Below are 22,111 nucleotides of genomic sequence, written 5' to 3'. Positions count from 1 at the left end.
TTAGCAATAAGAGTAGCTGACATTCACTGAGCACTTGTTGTATACCAGGTATTGTGCTAGGCCTTCTACATAGATTACCTCATTTAATTCTCACCACAAATGAAACAGGGACATACTACTTTTATCCCTATTTGTGATACACAGCACTGAGAGCTTTAATGCCATACCCTTCATTTATCCACACCCTTTACTGTGTGACTTTGCGGATCCTCTCATTAAAAATGCAGAGTTACAGGTGGCTTATACTTGTAATCCCAACACTTTGGAAAGCCAAGGCAGGCAGATCGCTTAAGCTCACGAGTCCAAGACCAGCCTGGACAACATGGCAAAACCCCGTCTCTACAAAAAAGACAAAAATTAGCCGGGCATCATGGCGCACACCTGTAGTCCCAGCTACTCGGGAGGCTCAAGTGGGAAGATGGCTTGAGTCTGGGAGGCGGAGCCTGCAGTGAGCAGAGATCACACCACTGCACTGCAACCTGGGTGACAGAGCCAGACCTTGTCTCCAAAAGGAAAAAAAAAAAAAAAAAAAAAAAAATGCAGCAGACCCTGTTTCCCTAGTCTGTAAATTTGGGCCAGCCTTGTGACTTGCTTTGGCCAACAAAATGCGGATATTACATTATGCCTGTTCTGAGCCTAGGTCTCAAGAGACCTCACATGTTTCTACTTGCTCACTTGAACTTCTGCCATCACCATGAGAACATGCATAGGCTAGCCGGCTGAAGGAAGTAAGACACATGAAGCAGAGCCGAGTCATTCCAATCACCTCTGCCAAAGCCAACCTTGATCAGCCAACCCCCAGAAATTCAAGCCAGCCCGGCCAAAATCAGCAGAGCTGCATGGGGGCCGCCACTGACTCCAGATGCATCAGCAGTAACTGCTTATTGTCAGATGCCAGTGAGGCTTTGTGATTGATTGTTACACAGCCCTACCATAGCAACAGAAACTCTTGCATCATTTATAAACAGGAAAACAAGCTCAAAGAAGTTAACTGATTTACCCATGTTGGTAAGAGAAGAGCTGGGCTATGAGCTATCAATGCAACTTTGCAGAAAACCAGACATAATTTCTTTATTAGGTCAATATTTTATAAATATATTAAAAAGCCCTTAAAACAACCAAATCATCATGGTTTGCCTTAATTTGGACAGGTCTTCAGCAACGTTTCTCTGGAAAGTGATCTTGATAATAATAACCAACACCACTTACTAGACAAACAGAAACAGGGGTATTTGGTAGCCAAAGAGAATATCCTTTCTTTCACAGTTTGTGATGAAGGGACCATTGTCTTTATCTGTACAATGGCCTTACTGAGAACAACCCTTATGAGCAGCTGAATTCGCAAGGAACGAAAACCCTTCAGTATAAGGGCAATGCTATAATGCATGACACTGACTTTCATGTGACTTCTGCCATCAACGTTATAGTTACATCTCATTTACTCAACCACTGAGAGAAACAGTGAGCGAGGGAATTGGAGAACTTAAAGAATATTAATGGCAGTACATCAATTCAATTATCTTAGCTCACTAATGAGGTGAACTTCTAGTGTATTGAGGTTGCAAGTTCAAACTCTGCCACTGCAATTGGACCCACGTGGGTATTTAAGTCTTCGACACCAGATGTAGCAGTATGGGGTGGGAGGAGAATTCTTTCTTTAGGATAAGAATTACTACTGGAATTGCTCAGGCAGAGAGCAGCTCAGAAAAAATGGAAGATATTGTAGGTCATCCATGGCATTACTTGGGAACATGAACAATGTCTTTAAAGAGAAATAGAATAGCCGGCTAGAGTGCAGGAGAAATTAGTGAATTGTTTTACATAGGGAGTCAAGTTTTAGTTCTTCACTTAATAAAGCCTAAATCTGAAGTGTAATAGATTTGCTCTGCTTTAACTAGATTAACCTTCTGCATATAGAATGTTTTAACATATGATAGGAGATCAGTGACTTTAGCTTTGATCTGAGAGCTGACAAAGACTCTCTCCTTGACCAAAGTTTAGTCAGGCTCCTCTGAGCCCTCTTCTCAAGTATGTCTTGCCCTTACCCTCCTCTCAGCCTCCCACCCCCATCCTATCCTTGTCAAGCCTGCCTAGTCCAGTTGTAGCAAGAATCCTGTTAAGTCACTTTAGAAAGAATCCCCATCCTGATCACCTTGGCCTGCCTTCCACAAGAATCCTGTTAAGTTGGTTTAGCAAGAATTTCCCTTCTCCTGATGTCTCCTCTTCATAATTTTCCATCCACTGACCCCCTCATTCTCCTCACTGGCTATAAATCTCCAGCTGTCTTTGCTGTATTTAGAGTTGAGCCTAACCTTTCTCCCCTGTTGCAATAGACTTGACACCTCTTGCAATAGTCCTGAATAGTCTTCATTACTATTTTAACAAGTGTCAAAATATTTTCTTCAACTGGGTTTACTCTATAACAAAAATGCAGAAAATTTGAGGGAGCAGCAAAAAATACCTACTGGCGGAGATGAGATATATGAATAAAGGTAAGTAGTCCAGGGACACAGTGTCTACAATGAAACAAACCAAGACATGGTTTATACAGAAGAACTTAGCCCAGCCAAAATGTTCACATGGGAACTTCAACTTTACTGAATTTTCTAGAAACTAGAGATAAAGCAACAAGGCCTTTTTTCCCATCAACACAATAGAAAAATTTTTCTTTGATGTATGTATTCACATTTCTGCCTTAGTAGAGAATGGTAAACATTTTTTTAAACTTTGATAATAAATCTTACAGAGCCTTTGGGTTACCACTGCAAACATCAGGGATCACTCCTTAGAATGATGTATGTACAAAATATGAGAAATTGAGCTCAGTGTGTAGACTGAGCCAAAGATATAGCTGCAAAGTTGTTCTTAGATTAAATCAATAGTAGCTTGCTTCTTATCAGTTCCGTCTTTCTCCTGAGAATTTTATGAATACAAAAACGTGATGTCAACTGGTTGGATTTGAATTAGGTTTCCACTATATTTATATTTAAAATATTGAAATACTAGAAGCCAAAACTATTCCAACTGTTTCCTACCTGTGAAATGTTAAAAAAAATATGAAATATGTGCCTTTTTAAGATCTTAATATTAGAATAAGTAATTTGCTAACAAGGGTAATTACAAGATAAGCCATTAAGAAGGTTCTGATCTCCTCATATTCATAAAATTGGCAAAGATTCAAGTGTCTTCAGAGAGAAGCAAGGAAATGGAACACTGGTTTCCATGTAGATTGTCTGGGCTTGAACCCCACCAAAGCCATTTTCAAGCTGTATGACTCCAGAGAATTTACTTCAACTCTCTGAGCCTGTTTCCTCATCTGGAAAATTAGGGCACTAATAGCAGTAACAGAGTCATTGCGAGGATAAGTGAGTTCGCACACTGAAAGCACTTAGAAGAATACCAGATACCTAATTAAACCTCAGTGAAAGCTAACTGCTACTGTTATTATCATCACCACATTTTAAAACCAATATATCCTGACCATCACAGTCACAACTAGGCCCATGGTGACAATCCCTTCATTCCCTGGCCTTCGTTGGAATCTTCACCTGCCCTACGTGGACATGAGTATCTATCTGGGGCACTTACTTCTACACTACAGATATGAATAATAATAATAATAATCAAACAAGGCCAGGCGCAGTGGCTCATGTCTGTAATCCCAGCACTTTGGGAGGCTGAGGCAGGCAGATCACTTAAAGTCAGGAGTTCAAGACCAGCTTGGCCAACATGAGGAAACCCCATCTCTACCAAAAAACAAAAAACAAAAACAAAAACAAAAATTAGCTGGACGTGGTGGTGCACACCTGTAATCCCAGCTACTCAGGAGGCTGAGGCACAAGAATGGCTTGAACTCAGGAGGCAGAGGTTGCAGTGAGCCAAGATCATACCACTGCACTTCAGCCTGGTTGATGGAGCAAGACTCTGTCTCAAAAAAGAAAGGAAAGAAAAAGGAAAAGACAAGAGTATTAAAAAATAAAAATAAATAAAAAAGAAAATTAGCAATTGATAACTTTAGACATCCTTCCTGAACACAATTAATCCTCTCTCCTGCCATTTAGGTCATGAGCATATGGATCAGGGCTTGTCGCAGTGGAACGAGAGCATCTTCTCTAGTTACGGTGATGATACGTCATCAGTTCTCTGAAGGAGTCCCACTTTCATGTAACTTTCCACAAAAGTAATATTAAATGCTTAGCTAGTAGAATATGTTTTAAAATTATAAATAATCTTCATCTAAATAAGATAAAAAATTAAAGAAGTCCTCTGATGGACAAAGTTATGATCTTTAGTTCTGGAGAATGGGGGAAGAAAGGGAGGTAAGGAGGGAGAAAATGTTAATATAAAAGTCAATGGAGGCCAGGCACAGTGGCTCACACCTGTAATCCCAACACTTTGGGAGGCCCAGGCAGATGGATCACGAGGTCAGGAGTTTGAGACCAGCCTGGCCAGCGTGGTGAAACCCCATCTCTACTAAAAATAGAAAAAATCAGCTGGGTGTGGTGACACGTGCCTGTAATCCCAGCTACTTGGGAGGCTGAGGCAGAAGAATTGCTTGAACCCGGGAGGCAGAGGTTGCAGTGAGCCGAGATTGCACCACTGCACTCCAGACTGGGCGACAGAGCGAGACTCCATCTCAGTGGGGGGAAAAACGTCAATGGCAATGGTATCCGCAGGACATATTTAATTTGACCCCCAGAATACTGACCAAGATTTAAAATATGAGAGATTTCACATAAAAATCCAGATATTTGACTTCTCTCAGAAAACAAACCAGAAACCTGTCTAGCCCCCAAAGCCCTGCATTTCTGCATGAAAATAGTTGACTGGAAACAAGTCGTGGCTGAATCTTGCATAGCACATTCACCACCCCCACAAGCGAGCTTCACTACTATTGCGTCCCAGACACCAAGGTCAATGACAATTACCATTTATTATTGCACTTGCCCTGGCTTTTGCCTACACCCAGTCAGCGTTATTCATGCATGTTATTTAATGTTACTCATTGACCATGAGGGTATTTGAGCTTGGAACCCCTGGCTTCGGCTTGATGGATTCCTTTGTACGTCCAAGGCACTGAACATCCTAATTTGCAGACTACAGTTCATGCAGTCCCTGAGCCAATAAGAACTATGCCTTTATTTGTTTCTGCTTCTAAGCTGGTATTCCAGAAAACCTGAAATATCTTCACCAACTAGCACCTTGACTCTAATCCCCATTCCTGTTCCCAGACCATGAATCCTAGTGTTGCTTGAGTGAGTCCTGCCTCTCTGATATTAGAGCCCCTCTTGAAACAGTTGGCCAGGGACCAAAAAGCGCCACCCTCCCAGTCCCGGCTACTAGTACCCTCTCACCTAAGGACTGAATCCTGCCATGCTGAGCTCAAGGGATCCTTCTTATGTAGACCCGCAATGTTTAATATGGGAGTCACTTAGCAACACTGAAATGTGGCTAGTCCCAAATGAGATATGCTATAAGTATAAAATACACATGGAGTTTAAAAGACAGTATGAAATAAGGCCCATAAACTATTACATTAGTAATTTCATTTTTTTGAGAAAGGGTCTCACTCTGTCACCCGGACTGGAGTGCAGTGGCATAATTTTGGCTCACTGCAGCCTCAACCTCCCAGGCTCAAATGATTCTCCCACCTCAGCCTCCTGAGGAGCTGGGACTACAGGCGTGTGTAATCTTGCCTGGCTATTTTTTTTTTTTAATTATTTTTTGTAGAGATGGGCTCTCACTCTGTTGCCTAGGTTGGTCTCGAACTCCTGGCCTCAAGTGATCCTCCCACCTCAACCTCCCAAAGTACTAGGATTACAGGTGCGACCCACCATGCCTGGCCTCATATTAGTAATTTTATATTAATTATGTGTTGAAATGACAATATTTTAGATAAACTGGATTAAACAAAATATATTATTAAAATTAATTTCACTTGTGTTCTTTCACTTTTTTATTGTGGCTACTAGAAAATTTAAAATTACATATGTGGGCTGGGTGTGGTGACTCACGCCTATAATCTCAGCATTTTGGAGGCTTAGGCAGGCGGCTCACTTGAGGTCAGGAGTTTGAGACCAGCCTGGCCAACATGGTGAAACCCAACCTCTACCAAAAATACAGAAATTAGCCAGGCATGTTGACAGGTGTCTGTAATCCCAGCTACTCAGGAGGCTGAGGCAGGAGCATCCCTTAAACCCAGGAGGCGGAGGTGGCAGTGAGCCGAGATCATGCCACTGCACTCCAGCCTGGTCAACAGAGTGAGACCCTACCTCAAAAAAACAAGTGTGGCTCATATTCTAGTTCAATTGGATAGTGCTATTTTGGACTGCAAAGACAAAGCAACATTTGCAGCCAATCCCACGTGAGTTAATGCTCTGTCCCACTAGCTGGATGGCAAGGGAATGTACTATATAACCTCTTTTGGTGGCTTTCTGTTGAAGGACTCTCCTTTTCTACATGCTATTCTTCTCATTTCTAATTAAATTTGCTAAATTCCCATGGTTACGTGTATGAATGAGTATGAGAGTGTTGGTGTATCAGTGTGTCCAAATGCACACTTGGATGTGGGAAGTCTTAACGAAACAGTAATGTAGAATTATGTGTTTTCCCCAGTGAAAAAGAGGAGAACCTGATAGGTAGGAAACCTCAATGTGAACTGCTATCTCCTACTCACTCTCTAGAACAAAGGGTGCCAACCACAGGCAGTTGGGCCAACTCTGTCATCAAGAGGTTCTAGAAACAGAGATACGGAGGAGAAGTGGGGCGGGAGTCTCTTAGTAAAACCCAGGTATCAGTTTTCAAAAGATAACTACATAGTTGGTGGGGAACTAAGCCTGGAGGTCCTAAGGCAGGGTTTTTCACAGTCCATTTAAACCAATCTGAATTACAGAAACTTTCAATGATCTGAAAATTAAAGCAGTTACCTGCACTAATGCAACCAGATTTGGTAAATTAAGTATTGCTATTCACATCAACTGGCCTGGCCTGCTCTTGTGAGTCACCAGGGCTTTTTTTTTTTTTTCTTTTTTGGTGCTGTTTACAAACAAATGAATCATGAGAAGACCTTGCTGCTCCAAGTGTGGTCCGTGACCAGCTGACCAGCAGCAGCAGTCGCACCTGGAACCTTGTTAGGCAAATTCTTGGGTCCTATCCCAAATAAAAACTTTAAAAACAAAACAAAACAAACCTTGTTAAAATGCAATGAGAATCTGCATTTTAACAAGCAGATGCTCATGTGATTTGTGTACACATGTAAATTTGAGACGTACCTGAAGTTTAAGCTTCTGACTGTATTCATTTGCTTAACAGACTTTTTTGGTAAATAAACAATGGCAGACTTCCATCTGAGTTAGGGTCTTTGGAATTTGCCCCTTTGGGGATCTTTCTGTTTTTCTTTTTCTTTAGACTGTAGCTAATAATACTGAATGTTTTTCAAGTAAATCAGTGGTTCCAGGTGGTTCTTGGATAGAAGCCCTGTTAAAAAAAAAGGCTATAAAAGGCCAGATAATTCTCTTGTAAGTTTCCAACTTAAGTATTCCCTGAGGCAAACAGCTTCAGCACAAGGGACGCAAATAATTTTGCATTAAAGAGATGAGTATCTGCCTAACTACCACACTACCCCCATGTACATCAAAATACATCAAAATCAGGGGGGAGATTGCCAAAATCAACTTTATTTTAGAATGTCACACCCTGACACAAGGAAAAGGGACTTTCACACCAAAACTGAGGAAAACAAGTTTAATCCACATACTTTTCATATTAGTTAAAATTCTTCTACTGCCAAAAAACCTCCTGCTATAATTTTTTAAATGTTTCTTTATCCTTTGTTTTTACAGCCTTCCCAGAGCTTATAATATTACCACTGTGATTATCTGATAAGATCTCAAACTATTTACTCTGACCAAGGAGCAAAAGAAAACATGCAAGGAGAATATCGAGTATTTTGAAATAAGCCATTAATTCTTCAGTGGAATTGTTTGCAAGAGAACTTTCAGGTTCAAACATAAAGTCTCCTACTTAGACAGTAAAAACAAGTTAACATAGGCCAATTTGTTCCCAGACCAAACTGAGGGTCAGGCTGGTATTTCTCACAGCCCAATAATGAGATGCAAATGAACTGGGGAAGAAGAGAGTTTTATTTTCTGCCACTGGTTACAGGAAGAAAGCCTGGAAATTATCACCAGACCAACTCAAAATTACAAAGTTTTCTAGAGCTCATATACCTTCTAAACTATATGTCTACGTGTAAGTGTGCATTTGTCGAAAGACATAAGTGATAAACTTCTTTTAATCTGTAACTAGGTCTGAGTCTTGAAGACCTTCTTCTGGAGCCTCAGTAAGTTTACTTAATCTAAACGGATCTAGGTGCTGGGGTGATTACCCTTATCTTGTCTCCTACTAAATCATAAAGGTTTGGGGAGTTCCTTTAGACGCCAATAAACTTGTTTGTGGAGGCCTGGGGAGTTTCTTCAGACCCCCAATAAAACTTGTTTAATCCTAAAAGGGTCCTGTTAATAATTCATTCATTATCTTGTCACGCTTCAAGGCCCAGGAAAAGCCTAGGCAAAACTCTTGGTGGGCTCTTTGTTACATTCCAGCCTTTGTATATGGGCACTGGCTCAATCAGCTTTGAATGTTTAACCTAGCTACTCAGTTCGTGCTGGGACAGTTGTGATGGAGGCCTGTGTTAGTGAGACCTGGCCTGCCACAAATGTACTTAGATATGGTATTGCAAAGCAAACTTCAGTGCATAAAACATAATCATGTATTATGTAGCAATAATGACTATGTACTGACACATAATACCAACCATTTGGTATTATTATGTATCACTACATGACACCAATCATTTGAACAATCATGACATTACAATGCCTTTGCCCTTAAATTCAATGTTTATTGACCAACCTGCACCCAAGCTGCTCATATATTTGTATCTGATTGACTACATGGATTGTTATTAATCATGCCTGGATCTTTTACTTCATGACATTTGTAAAATATAATTCATCAAAAATAAAATGCAGACAAAAAACCTGGCCAAATCCAAATTCCTAATTCAAAATACACCCTCTCAATAGCGAAAAAACAACCTGATTAAAAAATAGGCAAAAGATCTGAATAGACATTTTTCCAGAGAAGACACATAAACAGTCAGCAGGTTTATGAAAAGGTTTTCATCACTAATCATCAGGGAAATGCAAATCAAACCATAATGAAATACCACTTCACTACCTGTTAGGATGGCTCTGATCAAAAACTTAAGAGGTAAGTTTTGGCAAGGTATTTCTGGAAAAAAAGGGAATGCTCATATGCTGTTGGTAAGAATGTAAACTGGTACAGCCATTATGGAAATAGCATGGAAAATCTTCAAAAAATTAAAAATAGGACTACCATTCAATCCAGCCATGCCACTACTGGGTATATATCCAAAGTAAGTAAAATCAGTATATGGAAGAAAGATCTGCACCTTCATGTTCATTGCAGCATTATTCATAACAGCTAAGATATAGAATAAACCTAAACACCATTCAATGGATGAATACACAATGAAAATGTGATGTATTCACATTTTGTGAATGGAATATTCGGCCACAAAAATGAAGAAACGAAGAAAATCCTGCCTTTTGCAACAACATAGATAAAGCTAGAGGATATTATGCTAAGTGAAATAAGCCAGTCACAGAAAGACAAATATTATATGATCTCACTTATATGCAGAATTTTTATAAAAGTTAAAATATAGAAGCAGAGAGTAGAACAGTAGTTGCCAGGGGCTGGTGGCAGGGAAATGGGGAGATACTGATCAAAGGGTACAAAGTTCTACGATGAATAAGTTCTGGGGATCTAAAATATGGCATGGTGACCATAGTTACTAATTATGTATTGTATACTTGAATTTGCTAAGACAGTAAATCTCAAGTGTCCTCACACCCCCTCCCCCCGCCACACACACACACACAATGGTAAATAAGTGTGACAACAGATGTGTTCATTTAATTGTGGCAACCATTTCACAATGTATGTCAAATCATCATGTTGTATACTTTGTTTGTGTTTCTTTTGAGACAGAGTCTCGCTCTGTCGCCTGGGCTGAAGGGCAGTGGCACCATCTCGGCTCACTGCAACCTCCGCCTCCTGGGTTCAAGCGATTCTCCTGCCTCAGCCTCCCAAGTAGCTGGGATTACAGGTGCCCGCCACCACGCCCAGATAATTTTTGTATTTTTTTAGTAGAGATGGGGGGTTTTACCATGTTGGCCAGGCAGGCCTCAAACTCCTGACCTCAAGTCATCTGCCCGGCTTGGCCTCCCAAAGTGCTGGGATTACAGGTGTGAGCCACTGCACCCGGCCGTATACTTCGAATATATACAATTGTTATTAGTCAAATGTACCTCAATAAAGCCGAAAGAAAAAAAAACACATCTTTTCCTCCAGTGCAGTTGAAACAGATGGGGAAGAACACGTTGCCACAGTGATGAGACCCTCTTTGAATTCACGACCTCGAACCTCACCTACATCTGGACATGCCGCCTTCAAGCAGCTACACTACAGTCCCTCAGTTGATTCACTCGCCCAGTCCCCTGGACAACTACACACCTTCTCTCTCCTCTAACCTTCAATACTTGCTAACTCATCCTCACTCTCATTTGATGACCTTTCTTCCTATTTCACTTAGAAGTTGAAAGAATCTGAAGACAATATCCACAGGCCCCTACCCCCTGGAAGGCTGACATTAGCCTGCTGAATATACCCTCTTCAGATCTGGCTAAATTGTCATTATTGTTTGCTAGCTGGGGTGCACCACTTACCATTTCCTTCTTATCTTCCTGGAAGTGCACATCTACAAACATCTTTCCAACAACATAAGGGAGGGCACTTTCAATAAAGTTTACACATTTGTCCCACTGAGGCAGCAAAGTTGTGGTCCCCTGGATTACCTGTGGGAGATAATTGATCCCGATTAAACTTCATTTGGATAAAATCCATGGCTGAAAAAAAATTCAAACAACCTGAAGAAAACAGTCTACAAAACATTGCACACCCTAACCCATATATATGCATCAGATAGTAGAGGCAAAGGGAAAATAGCTGAGGAAAAAAAATTCTGCTTGTCCCCATTATATTTCAAACTAAATGAAAATGTTTTAGGCTGGGCGCAGTGGCTCACATCTGTAATCCCACCACTTTAAGAAGCCCAGGTGGGCAGATCACCTGAGGTCAGGTGTTTGAGACCAGCCTGGTCAACATGGTGAAACCCCGTGCTAACTAAAAATACAAAAATTAGCGAGGCAGGGTGGTGCGTGCCTGTAATCCCAGCTACTTGGGAGGCCGAGGTGGGAGAATTGTGTGAACCCAGGAAGCGGAGGTTGCAGTGAGCTGAGATCGGGCCACTGTACTCCAACCTGGGCAACAGAGTGAGACTCTGTCTCAAAAAAAAAAAAAAAAAAAAAAAAAAAAAAAAAAGGAAGAAAAGAAAGTGTTTTAACAGTTAAAATAATATATTTATCCTTTCTTCCCAATTTTCCCCATTAACAAAGAATCTGGACAATGGTATCATCACTTTTCTGCAGTCAGCAGGGACATGAGAAGATGCTATCCAAGTGTCCAGATAATATTTAATCTCTACTGAGAACTAAAGTTCCACTAACAAGGTCTAGATTCAGTGGGTGAGCAAAGTTCCTGTCCAGCGAGGGTTTCCTTGCTCCGAATAGCACTCAACAAGGCAGACCAGGAGAACACGGTCCACCATGAACAACACAGGGAGCATATTTACATTGAGTCACAGCAAAAAACACACTGATAAACAAGCAAAATACAGATGTAAATGCTGTGCCCATCTGTCCCAATTATATCATTACAAGAAAACATTTACAAACAAGTAAGAAGTTTCCCGAGCAGGACATGGAAGGGTCAGAGGTTTACTCTTGGGGATAAAAGCAGAGAAATAAATATAGTGTAAGTTGCCCTTGGAAGTTGGGGGTACAGGCAGGGAGGAAGGGAGGCCCTGAGAACGGTGGCCAGAAGTGTCCTTTGCACAATGTTAGACCCAGGTTGTTTTGAGGAATGGGATTAAGGCTTAATTTCATCTATTCTTCCTCTGATTTCTGGTAACCTCTCTCAGAGGTAAGGGATGAATCTATTTTTAAAACCTCTAGAGAAAGAGATCCTACAACCTTCTTCGGCAATTCAATATTATATTTAGCACTTCGTGCTCAAGAAACATCCCCTCATACCTAACCTTAAATGTTCACACACTGCTTCTTACACCTCTCTCATTCTCTTCACAGTAGGGGTGGAAAGCAGCTGGGCATCATCTTTTATGTGATTCATAGCAGTTAAAAATACACACACACACACGCACACACAATCTACTTGTTTTGTATCTTAACCCATCAATACGACATATATATAGAGAGAGAGAGTTGTTTTATGCTGTTCTCTGGAAAAAGACTTATTTTTTTTTTTTGAGATGGAGTCTTGCTCTGTTGCCCAGGCTGGAGTACAGTGGTGCCATCATCTCAGCTCACTGCAGCCTCCGCCTACTGGATTCAAGCGATTCTCCTGCCTCAGCCTCCCAAGTAGCTGGGACTACAGGCGTGTGCCACTACGCCTGGCTAATTTTTGTATTTTTTGTAGAGACGAGGTTTCACCACCTTGGCCAGGCTGGTCTCAAACTCCTGACCTCAAACAATTTGCCTGCTTCGGCCTCCCAAAGTGCTGGAATTACAGGCGTGAGCCACTGCATGCAGCCCTAAAGTAACTTTATATGCTAGTGACTTTATAGGGTCAAAGCATATCCAAAATAATTGCACTACTCTTCCAGAGTAATGGCCCACTAAGAATTTCTATACTTACAGTTCCTCTAATAACAAAAATGCCTCTTGAATGAAATCATAGCTTACAAGATTCACCATTCACTTCACTTTAAATTGATAGAAAAATAAAAACTGTTTCAAAGATACAAAATCCTTACGGCCTCTAGTGGAAGGAGAATTAGTCAGATACAAGCCTCAAAAACAAAGATGAGAGTGCCATGGGTATAAACTGGGAGGCGAGCAAGGGTGGGAGAGAAGCCAAGATTAAAGAGCCAGGTGAGGCCCGACACAGTGGCTCATGCCTTTAATCCCAGCACTTTGGGAGGCTGAGGTGAGAGGATCATTTGAGCTCTTGGAATTCAAGACAAGCCTGGGCAACATGGCAAGACCCCATCTTGAATAAAAATAAATAAATAAAGAGCCAGATGGGCAGATGGAGGAGGTCTCAGAGAAAACTAAATTAGAGCCTCTTGGACCTAGCAGAGGATAGATGCGAAGATGGTAGGTATAGGCAAAGTTTAAGACAAAATTCCATTTCCAAATTGAAAATGAAATTCTACCATCTAATATCTCTATCATGCACATTTTAAATGTTCAGAATACTGAAAATAAAAGATAGTTACAAATATATCACAATGAAATGTTAAAACTATAATTACAGTGACCCAGTTAAAAACTCTGGGGGAAAATGGGAATCCACTGATAAGACGGGGAAGTTTGAAAACAATGTGTGGCCTCTAGTATTTCTCTAAATATCTTCATAGAACCCATCAAAGTAGAGCTTGAGTGTATCTTATCGTATGTAATTTATACCTAAATAAAAATAAATAAGGCACACACACACACACACACACACAAATAGAGCTTGGGCTACAAACGCCCTCTGTCTAATCCCTGAAGATGATTTTTATTGGATCAGTTAATATATGGACGATTCCAGCATGTAAAGTTATCCAGCGATGTAACATTGCAATCTTCTTAAACTTACCCTTGAGAATTCCAGCCATCTATACTGAAAGCGCCTGCTAAGGTTTGGAATTCTGGAATAAACCATTCTCCACACCAAATAGTTGGCAATGGTCCTGTTAACAGAGAGAGATGCCCATTTATTGTATTTTAGGTCAATATCTGATGCTCTGCAGAACACCTTGAGAAAAACGGTTGGCAAAGCTCCACCAAGGGACCTCTTACTCATACAAAAATGCAGAACTTTCACTTGAGAAATGACATAAGATGATAAATGTCAATAAGCACAACCAAAATTGGCTTGCTTTTCACCACCCAACAGAGATAGATGAAGGAAAGATTCCAGCCCCAGCCCTCAGAGTGAACATTTTGCTTTCACTCTCAGGGTATAAAGTCCGCTGTTACACAGCCTTTCACGTCTGGAAATTGTGAGTACCTTCAAATTACAGCAGATCCTCAAATAGCATCATTTCATTCAACATTCTTTTGTTATACAGTTGATAAGAAAAAAAATCCATTCTGGGCCAGGGTCACTGTCTGTGTAGAGTTTGCACAGTCTCTCCAAGTCTGCACAGGTTTTCTCTAGGTACTGTTGTTTCCTCCCACATCTCAAAGATGTGCCTGTTAGGTTAATCGGCGTGTCTACACGTTCCCAGTGTGAGTGAGCATGGTGTGTGTGTGACTGCACCCTGCAACAGGATGGCGTCCTAGCCAGGGCTGGTTCCCGCCTGCTGCCCTGAGCTGCCTAGATAGGCTCCAGCACCTGCAACCCTGAACTAAAATAACTGGGTTAATAATCATCTTACTTGCTTTTATTCATCTTTCTTAAATGTATGCATGGCTCACATGTATTCAGTGTTCAATATTAGAAGTGTTTTGGTCTTTATTTAGAAGTTTGATGATGTTTTTGTGAGCAGGAATATGCCATAGGAACTTAACTCTTGTTTACATCAATTAGCCTATGGTAAAACTGATTTCATTATCTGTCATTTTGCTTAAAGTCACAGTTTCCAAGAACCTATCGATGATGTTAAGTGAGGACTTACTGGATTAGGTGACTTGATACCATGCCTATGTATTCTTTGCCTTTGGAAACTAACAGCTAAATATTGGCTAATACCAATTATCTAATTTTGCACCCTCGTTCTATACTTACTAAATATGTGAGTTTGGACAAGTCACTCAAGGTCTGTGATTTTATCTTTCCTTGTCATACAATGAGGATCATCCCCACCTTACAGGGTTGTTGTAGGGTTCAAATAAATAACAAAATGCTTGACAAATATATTTCTGGGGTTTTGTCTTTCACTTCCAAATGTATGAATAAGCTCATGTAATGCCTATAATACATATCTTTAAAAATGTTACATTTTAAGGGTTGCCTTTTTCTATAAGCAAAAGATGACCTGACCTCATAAGAATGTGTGATCTGAGTTAATTTCTAACCCAATAGTGATGATGGATTTTTAATGATCCATTCCCCTCCCAGCTGTGCCATTACCATGGTGACTAATAACACACATTCCTGAAATGGCTTTCTGGTCAATCATGTGAGAGTAGTATGACATGACGACACTAAAAGCCCATCAAGAACAAACCACACTCTCATTTGTATGACATTCTGACAGTGGACATGCGCTCCTACTAGTAAAATATTTTTCAGCATACATACCCAATACATGGATGTTTAATTTCTACAGATATACTAATAGACTAATATATTAGGAATATTTTTAACAAATACAAAAACAGAAATTTTAAAAGATGAGGTAAAATGAAATTAAAAATCTTCAAAAGTCATTAATCCTTCAAACACCATTGGATTAATTCTTCAAGACATAGTGTCCATATAGGATTTGGTTAATACAACAATGACAATGAATATAAATCTACATTTCTTAGAGTCTTCTTGACTATTTCAAAAATTTATGGCATGTCTTTGTCAGATTACTATTGTGCTTGTTCTTGTTAGACCACCATTGTATTTCTCTTGTCATCTGGCTAACCAACATGGCGTACCAGCCTGGGAGAAGGGTCACTTCTGCCAATTTCTAGCTGTTCTCTTGTGCTTACATCATCAATAATCATTTCAATTCCTGTTTCTCTGGAAGAATTTTTAAGCCACTTATCTATGCTGTATGTAGTAAACTAGACAAACTAGACAATAAAATTCATAAATCCACAGGTATATGTAAACTGCTCAAGATTTTTTTTTTTTTTTTTTTTTGAAGATGGAGTCTCGCTGTGTCACCCAGGCTGGAGTGCAATGGTGCGATCTTCACTCACTGCAACCTCTGCCTCCTGGGTTCAAGCAATTCTCCTGCCTCAGCCTCCTGAGTAGCTGGGATTACACGTGCCTGCCACCACGCCTGGCTAATTTCTATATTTTTAGTAGAGAAGGGGTTTCACCATGTTGGTCAGGCTGGTCTCAAACTCCTGACCTCAGGTGATCCTCCCGCCTCAGCCTTCCAAAGTGCTGGGATTACAGGCATGAGCCACCACGCCAGCTGAGATTATTTTTAATATACTGAACGAAAACAAGCCAGTGAGGGTGACAGTGGCCCTCTCACATGTTCCACGCAGATCAAATGAAGGGTCCATAGCCATCAATATAGAACTCAATAAAGCATAATTATTTTTCTTAAAAAGTTTTTTTATTTCAATAGCTTTTGGGGATGTGAGTGGTTTTTGGTTATATAGATAAATTGTATAGTGGTGGGCCAGGCGCTGTGGCTCAAGCCTGTAATCCCAGCACTTTGGGAGGCTGAGACGGGCGGATCACGAGGTCAGGAGATCGAGACCATCCTGGCTAACATGGTGAAACCCCGTCTCTACTAAAATATACAAAAAACTAGCCAGGCGAGGTGGCGGGCGCCTGTAGTCCCAGCTACTCGGGAGGCTGAGGCAGGAGAATGGTGTAAACCCAGGAGGCGGAGCTTGCAGTGAGCCGAGGTCCGGCCACTGCACTCTAGCCTGGGCAACAGAGCAAGACTCTGTCTCAAAAAAAAAAAAAAAAATTGTATGGTGGTGAAGTCTGAGATGTTATAGTGCACCCATCACCCAAGTAATGTACACTGGATCCAATCTGTAGTTTTTTTTATCCCTCATCCCCTTCCTACCCTCCCTGCTTCTGAGTCTCCAAAGTCCATTATATTACTCTGTATAAAGCTTAATTATTTTTAAATTTAAATAAAGATACAGAAGTTCTAAAATGTTCTTCTCAGACCCAATGGATCTTGTTAGGGTATGCACATTCCCCTAAGATACCACTGCCCTAATCAGCAAAGTCTGGCCCTTGTCCATCTCTGTTGAGGCCACTAAGTGGTTTGGGGTCATTCCTTTGGCTCTTTTGCATTCACATCTCCACTCCTTAATAGGATAAGAAGTGCTCACTGAGCACTTATTGTTGGCCAAGTATTGTGCCAGATGCCATGAGGAACGTAAAGAAATAAGAACCTAGCACCTACAGTTAGAGAACTCAAAGTCCAGCTCGGAACACAGGACTTCAGACTTCAGCTTGTTCATGTAATTGGGTTGTTTCATTGAAGGGACACACTGTAAGTATATAAAGGATCTTTCTTTCATTCACTCAATCAACACATCCTGAGTGCCCACACATATACTAACAGTTCTACGTGCTGGGGAGATGGATAGTCCCTGATTTCCTGATGCTTTTAGTTGAACAGGGGAGATGAGACAAGTGCATAAATGATGATTTGGTAGACTCTAGCACCGAAAAGTGCATGCCAGACACTTCACTGTAAGGATAGTACATCTCAAACTGAGGGCTAAGGGAAGGCTTCATGAGAGGAGCATGCCGAAAGGTTAAAAGGCTTTGGTGTTGCAAACAGGAACGTGAACTCTGGACCGGCTAAATAATGGTCGAATCGGCTGATGTGTTGGAGAGGATGGTGAACAGGATCATCACTCAAGGAAGTGGGCAGAAAGGCCAGCCACACTGGGGAGATGCAGACAGCAACCAGGGCATGGTCTCTAGCACATTCATGGGCCAATCCTGGTCTTAGTGCAAGGACTTTATGTTTTTTGTCTCTAAAATACCTCTTGCCAGGCATGTGAACCGTGCTGGATCCATAGGTGGAGACGAGAAGGAGGTCAACAGCCAGCAGATGTCCTTTCATCAGTTCAAAAGGTATTCCCTCAAAGGAGTGGTGATGAGCCAGAATAACTGGGGAAGTTGTTAGGGGGCCCGATGGTGGCAGTGGAAGAGGCAGTATGGCAAAGTATACTGGGGTTTGAGAAGTAGGGGCCCTTCCAGCTCCCCTGAAATCATCTCATTTAGGCATCTCACATTAACTATGATCCTCACAGTGCTGCTGTAAGAGAGATGTGATTATACCCATTTTACATATGAGGAAACTTCAGGCTTAGAACCATTAAGTAAACTCACAATCACATATTCGGTGAGTCTCAAACTAGAATCACCTGGGGAAGTTGTTAAACGTCCACATGCCTAGACCACCCCAGGCCAATTAGGTCACCATCTCTGAAGTGGTACCCAACATAAATATTGCTTATAAATCTCCTCAGCTAAGTCCAACGTGAGGCCAAGTTGAAGAACCACTGTAATAAACAATGGAGGCCAGACCAGACCCAGGTGTGTCAACTCTAAAGCCTGCATGCTTTTCATTATGCCACACAGTGATGAATTAAAGCCTCTAATTTTTTTTTTTTTTTTGAGACAGAGTTTCGCTCACTCCTGTCACCCAGGCTGGAGTGCAATGGCACTATCTAAGCTCACTGCAGCCTCGACCTCCTGGGCTCAAGGGAACCTCCTGCCTCAGCCTCTCAAGTAGTTGGGACTACAGGCACGTGCCACTGTGCTCAGCATATTTTTTTGTATTTTTGGTAGAGACAGGGTTTCACCATTTTGCCAGGCTGGTCTCAAACTCCTGGACTCAAGCGATCCACCCAATTCGGCCTCCCAAGTTTCTGGGATTACAGGCGTGAACCACCATGCCTAGCCAAGCCTCTAATTCAGCTAAGATTTCCTGGCCAATCACAGAGACCCCAAAACACTCCAACAAAGATGCTTCACAGAAATCTAAGGGCATAAAAATTATGAGGACTTCCTGGACAAGGCATTACAAAGGGTGATAGCATAACAACCAGACCTCTGCAAGCTGGAAGCTGGAATGCTGAGAAGTTCACACAGCGAGACAATGGCACTGATGAGTTTCTTCAGTGTGTTATAAATACACTGACAGAATGCTATGGAGCACAGCTTTGGAGTGCTAATATTACCACGCCAGGAACAGATATAACCATAATGACTGAATCACTGTCACCTAATGCTCAGATACATCAAAAAGCAAAAATCAGACTCAGCAACAGTCCTTGAAAATAACACATAACATCCTTTTTTTCCAAAAAACACATTTTCAGCCATATGGTAATTTCCCCAAGTGGCAATAAATAAAATAGAGAAAGGCCAAGTGTCTCAGAAGAGAATCCACCACAAGGAGAGCAACGTGAAATCATTTCCTAAAGCCTCTGACTTGGAAGATGTTTTTAATTTTTAGATTTGGGATGCTCCATTGGTAAGTATAATGCAAATATTCCAAAATCTGAATAAATCCAAAATCAGAAACCCTTCCGATCCCAGGTATTCTGGATAAGGGATACTCAACCTCTGGAGGCAGCTTACATTTCTATTACATTTCAGAGATCACAAAATACCTTCTTTGATTTTTATAACACTGCTGTGAAGTGATTATTATTATTATCCTTATTTTCAGATGAAGAAAACGAAGGTAAGAGGTCAAGGTACTTCCAAGAATGTAACAAATCTAGGACCAACATCTGGGTTTTCAGATTCCAGAGCTTGCATTTGCTCCTCTCGGTCATACTATCTGAAGTGAGCCACAGAGGTTCTTCTTAAAGGTTCTCAAAGCCAGAGATCTTCCTAAATCCTACAGGCTGCCCAGAGGCAAATGTAAGGCAGTGATTCTGAAAGTGTGTCCCTGAGCCAGCAGCTTCAGCATCATCTGAGAACTTGTTAGAAACTTCCGAGGCCTTACCCCCAGACCTGCTGAATGAGAATCCGTGGGGCGGGGGCCAGCACACTGTATTTTAGCAAGCCCTCCAGGGGATTCTGGTCCGTGTCAGTTTTGAAAACAGCTGGTCTAGGAAAACTCCATCTCCTCATCATTCTGCACATACAGCTCAACTAGGACTTCCTAAATCCCACATCAGTGCTTCTTAAACTTGAATGTATATATGAGTCCCCTGGGGATCTTATTCAATTTCAGCCTCTGATTCAGTAGGTCTGGGGCAGAGCCTGATAGGCATTTCTGACAAACTCCCCAGTGATGTCTCTGCTGCTCATCGTAGGCCATTCTTTGACTAGCAAGACCCTAGATCACTCTCAGAAGAGCTGGCCCCCGGGAGAGGTCCACATAACAGCACGTTTTCCAGGTCATCCTTTGGGAACATGCAACAAGAATCATCTTACTTTAATGTACATTGTACTTGCTTTATATGAAAAGAAACTTAAAGACAGGAATACTTACAGAGTCCTTGACAAAACTCCAAGGGTTTGCTCTAGGCCAGTCTGCTACAAAACAAAACAACAACAACAACAAAAGAAAACAGTCCTGGTGCAGATGATCTCCATGGGGCCAGGCCTGGCCTAGAAGAGGAAACCACAGCAACTCCTCCTGATGCCAACCTTCCTTGGCCTCTCCTCCTCCCACTCTTACTCCTCAGATAAAAGTAGATGGGAAGTGTCTGAGGCAGCCTCAAGTCAGGAGTGAGGAGGAGAATTGAGGGGGGACAGAAAGGGAGGGAAGTCTATAGAGCTCCTCACCCAGTGATGTGCTAGTAAATGTTACCAACTGCCTTGTCGAGAAAAAAAAAAAAAATGATTTGTTACATTTGCCAATTTCCATGGTGTCAAAATCCCCCATGGTTGAGTTCAAACTATCAACATGAGATCACTGAACACGTAGTTAGGAAGAGATGCACATAACATGAGAGATCATCACTACCTCCTTACCCTCTTTCCACCTTAAACACCAGCTCTTGTTCCCCACAGGCAGCCTCCAGCTCATTCCTCCAAGGGTCCCTCCCTGGCCACCTACTCCCTTGGACTGCGTGGTTTGGCACCACCACCACTGGAGGATCTCATTGCTCTAATTCTGTACCATGCACCACCTACCAAAGAGTCAATGCCACTGTCCCCACAGCCACTCAGTAAGAAAGGCAGGCCTAATCTCCTAGACTGGCAGTGGGAGTGATATAAGAAGGGAGAAGCAGCAATTGAGAAATAAACAGCTGAAAGAAAAAAAAACAAACAATCCCATCAAAAAGTGGGCAAAAGACATGAATAGACAATTCTCAAAAGAAGATATACAAATGGCCAACAAACATATGAAAAAATGCTCAACATCATGAATTACAAGGAAAGTGCCAAACCACAATGAGATACCACCTCACTCCTGTGAGAATGGCCATCATCAAAAATAAAAAAATTGGCCGGGCGCGGTGGCTCAAGCCTGTAATCCCAGCACTTTGGGAGGCCGAGACGGGCGGATCACGAGGTCAGGAGATCGAGACCATCCTGGCTAACATGGTGAAACCCCGTCTCTACTAAAAAAAATACAAAAAACTAGCCGGGAGAGGTGGCTGGTGCCTGTAGTCCCAGCTACTCGGGAGGCTGAGGCAGGAGAATGGCGTAAACCCGGGAGGCGGAGCTTGCAGTGAGCTGAGATCTGGCCACTGCGCTCCAGCCTGGGCGACAGAGCGAGACTCCGTCTCAAAAAAAATAAAAAATAAAAAATAAAAAAAATAAAAAAATAACAGATATTGGCATGGATGCGGTGAAAAGGGAACACTTTTACACTGCTGGTAGGAATGTAAACTAGTGCAACCACTATGGAAAACAGTATGGAGATTCCTTAAAGAACTAAATAGAACTACCATTTGATCCAGCAATCCCACCACTGGTTATCTACCCAGAGGAAAAGAAGTCATTATACGAAAAAGATACTAGCTCATGCATGTTTATAGCAGCACAATTCACAATCGTAAAAATATGGAACATACATAAATGCCCATCAATCAACAAATGGATAAAGAAAATGTGGTATATATACACCATGGAATACTACTCAGCCATAAACGGGAAGGAAATAATGGCATTTGCAGCAACCTGGATAGAGCTAAAGATTATTATTCTAAGTGAAGTAACTCAGGAATGGAAAAATATATAACGTATGTTCTCACTTTCAAGCAGGAGGTAAGCTATGAGAATGCAAAGGCATAAGAACGATATAATGGACTTTGGGGACTCAGGGGGAGGGTGG

At 41.5% G+C, this 22,111-nt stretch overlaps 1 protein-coding gene across 1 annotated transcript in view; it reads right to left on the bottom strand.

Annotated features, from left to right (window-relative positions):
* The window catches only part of PHEX (phosphate regulating endopeptidase X-linked), a 221,706-nt gene that overhangs the window by 126,956 nt on the left and 72,639 nt on the right, over nucleotides 1–22,111 (bottom strand). The window contains exons 10-11 of the mRNA XM_050777361.1: nucleotides 13,810–13,903; nucleotides 10,815–10,943 (exon numbers count right to left, since the gene is read on the bottom strand). Coding sequence (XP_050633318.1) covers nucleotides 10,815–10,943; nucleotides 13,810–13,903 — 223 coding nt within the window. The remainder of the gene's footprint in view (nucleotides 1–10,814; nucleotides 10,944–13,809; nucleotides 13,904–22,111) is intronic.

Source organism: Macaca thibetana, chromosome X (assembly GCF_024542745.1).
Source record: "Macaca thibetana thibetana isolate TM-01 chromosome X, ASM2454274v1, whole genome shotgun sequence".
Lineage (NCBI taxonomy): Eukaryota > Metazoa > Chordata > Mammalia > Primates > Cercopithecidae > Macaca > Macaca thibetana.
Note: the sequence above shows the minus strand (reverse complement) of the source record. Positions and strands in the feature narration are given on the sequence as shown.